The sequence below is a fragment of the Mercurialis annua genome, linkage group LG8 (genome assembly GCF_937616625.2).
Source record: "Mercurialis annua linkage group LG8, ddMerAnnu1.2, whole genome shotgun sequence".
NCBI classification, from domain to species: domain Eukaryota; kingdom Viridiplantae; phylum Streptophyta; class Magnoliopsida; order Malpighiales; family Euphorbiaceae; genus Mercurialis; species Mercurialis annua.
The window spans coordinates 36930372-36936404 of NC_065577.1; the positions used below are offsets into that span (position 1 = coordinate 36930372).

At 33.4% G+C, this 6033-nt stretch overlaps 1 protein-coding gene across 1 annotated transcript; it reads left to right on the top strand.

The window, feature by feature from the left end:
* The first annotated feature begins 545 nt into the window (after window positions 1-545).
* Window positions 546-1386, top strand: LOC126662003 (E3 ubiquitin-protein ligase SINA-like 10). The gene is made up of 2 exons (XM_050355891.1): window positions 546-635; window positions 730-1386. Exons 1-2 carry the CDS (start codon window positions 546-548, stop codon window positions 1384-1386), a joined length of 747 nt encoding a protein of 248 aa, XP_050211848.1.
* Window positions 1387-6033: the final 4647 nt, after the last annotated feature.

The following is a 6033-nucleotide window of genomic DNA, read 5'->3' on the forward strand; positions in this document are numbered from 1 at the left end:
CTTGTTTCAGGAAAAATTGATGCATTTTCTGTTAAGTGACAATGGCTTGTGTTTGTGCAGTGTTGTTAGTAAACTGCGTTCCAATAATTTTTTGTATTATCTTAAACTCCTTTAATTTGCTTGTTGGGAAAACTTTGTGTGATTCAAAAATTTAAATTACAGTACTGTCGTTGATTATAAAATATAAGTGCAGGTGCTGTCTTTCATAATTAAATATAAGTTCAGGTGCTGTCTTTCATAATTGGTCGAAATTTCAAGGGCTATATTAGACTTCACAGAGAAATAAACCGCCAAAACAATGAAAACTTAATGGCAAAGATTAGAAATGGGTTTTCCAAGAAACCCTTTCATTACACCCGTTCCATCAGTTGTATTGTTCCAATGCAGCCTCTTCGTTAACTACAACCACTAATCAATTACATCCACAAAGGGCATATAAAGAAATTGAAGAGTCATGATGGTAACTTATTTAAATAGGCAACCACAGCAACTGATTCAAGCATTTCAGAGTACACAAATTGTTCTTATTCTCAAAAAACCAGAAGATGTCCGATAATATTGTTGTGTCTTCACTTAATATGGAACTCATGGATTGCCCAATATGCTGTGAACCCCTTACAACTCCAATTATTCAGGTTTGTACCCATTCATTTATCTTTACCATTTACTGTTATTTATTTCTGTAATTGTATTGTTTAGTAATTGTATTTTTTCTGTAATTATATTTAGTATGAAAATGGGCATGCAACATGCAACGCATGCTCGGAGAAGACTCAAAAGTGCCATTCTTGCACCCTGCCTATCAGAAGAATGAGGAACCGGATTCTTGAAGATGTTGCTGACTCTTTGAGAGTTTGTTGCTCGTTCAAGAATTATGGATGCCCAGCAACTGTTAGGTACCCCGATAAGATCAACCACGAAAAGTTCTGTTCTTTCATAGAGTGCTCATGCCCCATTGAAGTTTGCAATGTCAAGGGAACCTCTGAAATGATTTATGCTCACTGTAAAATGATGCATAAAGATTTTGTGAAGCCGTTTGTTTTTGGTCGTAAATTCCCTGTTTTTGTCCGGCTGAATGATAATTTCTTTATTCTCCAAGAGGAAAACACAGACATTGTGTTTGTTCTGAACAACACAACGTGTTCTTATGGGAATATTCTTACAATTTGTTGTCTTGGACCGTTAGCAGCTGGATGCTGCCCCTATGAAATTGAAGTGAATGCCAACTCAAGTCACAAGTTTCACAGAACTACCCAGAACATTCAAGGCACCGGCAATTACTATCGTTCTTTTTCAGGGTTCCTTCTTGACAGTGACCACGAATTTTTTGCTGACGGTATGATCAAGATGGAGTTTTGTGTTTATCGCGCACCGGAGCTTGCTTAAGATGATGACTTGTTTATGTAGTCTTGTTTATGTATTTTTTGGTTAATTTTGGTCAAGATGGATATTTTTGTTCTTGTTCAGGGTTCGTGGATGTTTATGTAAATTTTTTCCTAAATGTTCTGAAATGTTTGAATATTTGATGAAATGAAATATTAATTTCACTTTTATGCTTGTTCATATGTCTTTAAGAATTATATTTTACATGTTCTGTAAGTGATGAAAGTATTGTATGTTCTATATGTTTTATGTACATTTTTTGTCCAGAGTAACAAATAGCAGGGTCCACTGCTCAATCCATTTTAAAAAGTCAGGGACCTTATGTCAACAAACGTATAAGAATGAAAGACAGTGGTCATGCATGAACCATACATATTTCATTTTTCCAAAAATAAATTTAAAAAAATTCCAACATATAAGTGTCTTCAACTAAAATAACAACATATCAGGAAATAACAAACAATGCTAAATTATGAAATAGCACATATAAAAAACATATAAGTGTTTTAAAATAAAATAACAACATATCTGGAAATACAAAACAACGCTACATTTATTTGTTCTTCTGTTTTTTGCTGCACCCTTCTTCTGGACCTTCAGCCACATCGGATGGGCCTTCAGCAGCAGCAATCTGCACTTCCAAGGCTTCTACTTGGCCCTCATCTTCAGTGCCGTACCACTCTAGCAACAATATTTCATCACCTGGACCTTCTTCAACTGCCTCCACTGGACCATCTTCTTCAATTTCTTTCAATTCTAACTTGGGTCCACTCTCAGGCACCAAATTATGCACATCCTCAGAGGTTAAATATCTAACGTAGACATCAACCACACCTTCTTTTAGTCCAGCACTTGCCATCTCCTCAACATCTCTATCATGTTCAAGAGGTTTTATCCCTCGATGATAGTCCAACTCTGGCTGCCTCCAATAATACATAACCAGCCCCCTTCACTCCAATTGTTTTGGCCCACAAATCAAGCCTATTCAGTGACAGTTGGGAAATCTCAAAACATCTTGCATATACCTCGCCCCACAAATAACCACCTTCTCCAAATTCCCCATCGTAGTGCAGAACAATTTCCAGGATTTCAGAATCCACTTCCACGGTACGGGCTGTTCAAACAACAAAATTTTACAGACATTATGCAATGCAGAACAGTGAACAATGCAGAGACATTCACAGACATTATGCAAAACAAATCAACGAATTTTACAGCCAACTTTATAATAACTCCACCAAAAAAACATACCCATAAACCTAAAAATTTACAATAAACCTAAAATTACAATTTCAAGTATCCAAAAACACATACCCAAAAACCAACAAAATTACCATAAACCTAAAATTAAAATTCGAACCTGGCTGTTTCTTCCCTTTCGTCTCATCACTGCCGAAGATCTTTTCTTTTCCCATTATCTTCTTAGCCTGTTTTACCATATAAACATATCAATACCAAAAATGTGTCAACATGACAGTAACTCTATAAAAATTAATCAACCATTTTTTTTATACCCGGATTTGTTCTTCCTCGAAATGCAACGCAGGCGAACTACAGAACGAGAGAAAATGAAGAGCAACCAAACGATGACAAACGTCTAGGTCAGAGGAGATGGGAAATAGAAAAAAAAAAGACTGATTTCAAAAACAAATATAATGAGGAAGAAAGAGCATGTCAGAAAGAAGATGAAAGAGAGATAAAAGTTACCGAGCGGTTACTTTTTTTTTTTTATTTTAAAATTTGAAAAGTCAACCGACATGTCTGAGGGATGAACTGCTGATTCTGACAGAGGACAGGCACGTGGGTCGACAGGTGGCGAGGAAAACGCATGCAAACGATTAAATCGTTGGCGGCGCCGCGATTCTGTGTTTTTTTTCTAGAAGGGCCGTGAATGGCGCCGCCATAAAAGTCAGGGGGTTTAGTGAAACTTTTGAAAGGTGAGGGGATTTAGGTAAGTTTAGTGCAAAGGTCGAGGACCGTCCATGATTATTAGCCATCCGTCCACGATAAACCTTAACTTCAAATCATAATATAATCCATGTTTAAATTCTAATTTAATCATCTCACTTGGTATACACAATTCATTCTACCATGAAAAAATAATACGTATTTCATCGAACTTTAGACAATACATGCATCACACGTCAAATTTTTACGTTATAACTGTGATAGGTATTATAAGAAATATATTTCAAGTCACTCTTCAGATCCTATAGTGGTTATCCCCAAACTAAGAATTCAAATTTTAGTGTTTCCATTAATTTCACTACAGCAACTTCCTCAACTAATTTCGCTGCAACAAAACCTTAGTTACTTCCTCTAATATATACTGCAATAAATTTATTCAACCTTTACATTCATTATAGAAATATTAGACACCGGTGGTATCCAAACTATCAGAATGTATCATTTCAAAAATGAGAACACGGAAGTGGATACGGTGGTCTTTATTTCAGTTTGCAAGGCGGTGGAGTATTACAAGGACAATAATCTAGGCTTCTCTTATTCGGCAAACGATGTATTAGAAATTTTCTTTTCTTTTCTAAATTTTTTTAATCTTTTTGCCTTTTTTGAAAGGCTTTTGCCAATCACGGCTTTGTGATTGAACTAATAAACCCATCATTTATCCAAAAAAAAAATTATCAAACTTTAATATTTATTTTCCAATTTGATAACCAAACTTTAATTTTTAAGCAAATTTTAGTTCTTTTTTGCATAATTTATCCAAACAAATTTATTGTTGAATTGAAATTATGTATAAGTAACAAATTTTCATAAAATTACAAAAAAAAAGAATTACAAGTGGCAAAATCCAACTGTCCCATCGTCATTTTTTCCTAAGAAACTTTTCAAATAATTTTAAATTTGTAATAGTCATAGTCATCTTGTTAAGAGGTCTCGTGTTCGAGTCTCACCTCTCCCTTCCTAATTATGAAAAACATGTTTAATTATTAAAATGAAAACAATCAAAATTCGGTCATTACCAAAATAAAAGATAGTAATAGTTTGGATACTCATTGTGTTTATTACCCTTCATTAACGATTTTTGATTGTTACTTCACACCTCAAAGCCAAAGTTGATCGAACACGGTAATTAATGTTGATGGTCGCTGAATTTTAATTTTTTTTTTCATTTTAGTTATTAAATTTAATTCTTTTCATACTGTACTTCAATTTTTTTCTCAAATAAATTTTTCTGTCCAAAATACTTAGGTGGCAGCCGAATTTCGACATATGATGGCTAGATTTTGTATGTATTATTTTGAAAATTTATCACATTCGAAATTTGATTTTGAAAGGGGTTTTTTATAGCCAAATTATGCATACATGGAAAATTTTCAAATAAAAATAAATAAATTTCGTCTGTCCGTTAAACATTTTTTGCCGGAAAAAATCTAATGAAGAAAAATTGAGTTCAATAAGCAAAAACAAAAAAGAATTAAAGTTTGGTTATTGAAATAAAAATAAAAATGAAAATTCACTGACCTTTAAAATCTATTACGCGATCAACCATATTCTAAAATAGTTTATTTAATAACTAATCTGAAAATAGGTTTAAAATTTTATAAAATTAATTAATTTTATATCACATAAATTATAAAATAAATAATTAAAATTATAACTGAACGCCAAAAAAAAGATTATGAATGTGCGAGTCCATGATCCCTTCCTTCAAATAATAAAAGAAGTAGCAGTAGGAGCAGCTAGTTGCAAATATGATGACGTGCCAAAATCTAAAACATTTAATGTTTGAAGCAGATTCATTGCAGATCTTCATGTAAGGTTGAGTCAATATATTCTTTTTTATGAGAATTCACTCTACTGAAATGAAATTTAAAATTATTATTAAATTCCGGGATATAAACCGCCCGCAAGCCCACATATCTGATAATTTCGGACTATAATAATAAACGACCCAACCTCAACTACTCCATATTAAAAAAAACGCATAGCCGTGATTCGAAACTGCGATATTTAGCACCCAAATGGCTAAAATTTAGACCACTAGACCAATATTGGATCATAATAAACACAATATCTCACAATCACATGCTGTTAGGTAAATCGATATTTTATTGATAATTCAAATTCCAAAACAACTCTGTCAAATAAAGTATATTGTATATAGATCTTCATTTACACATAGAAGAAACCAGATAGACTAAGATCTAATGATTTTAACTAAATTAATATATTTTAAGAGTAATGCTATATAAACCAACATTTTTAACCCACCTTTTTGTACCGCCTTGATGAGAAACGAAACAAATCTTTATTAATTTGAATGAATGAGGTTACAAGCATTCACTTTATATTTATAGTGAATGTATTCTGCAAAAATAAAGAACTAACTATCAACCTCTAAAGCTATAACTGCTATTCTGTTATCAGCAACACACTCCTCATGCTGCCAGCTAATGAACTCAGCTAGTGAACTCAGTGATCATGCTTTCCTCATGTTGACAGCTCATGCCAGCTAATCAATAACAGAAGAAGCTTCAATCTGCTGCATCCAATACCAGCAGCTCCTGTTGCTTGAGATAGAAGATATCTCTCATAATCATCAAAGAAGAGATATAACCACATTACCCCCCCTCAAGCTGGAGCATATATGTCTAAGATGCCCAGCTTGGATGTGGAGTAAGAAAA

Bases quoted from the DNA above. Each gene is read 5' to 3' on its own strand.
- LOC126662003 (XM_050355891.1), top strand. From the start codon at position 546: ATGTCCGATAATATTGTTGTGTCTTCACTTAATATGGAACTCATGGAT. The intron at 636-729 runs GTTTGTACCCAT...AATTATATTTAG, and splicing joins TTACAACTCCAATTATTCAG to TATGAAAATGGGCATGCAAC.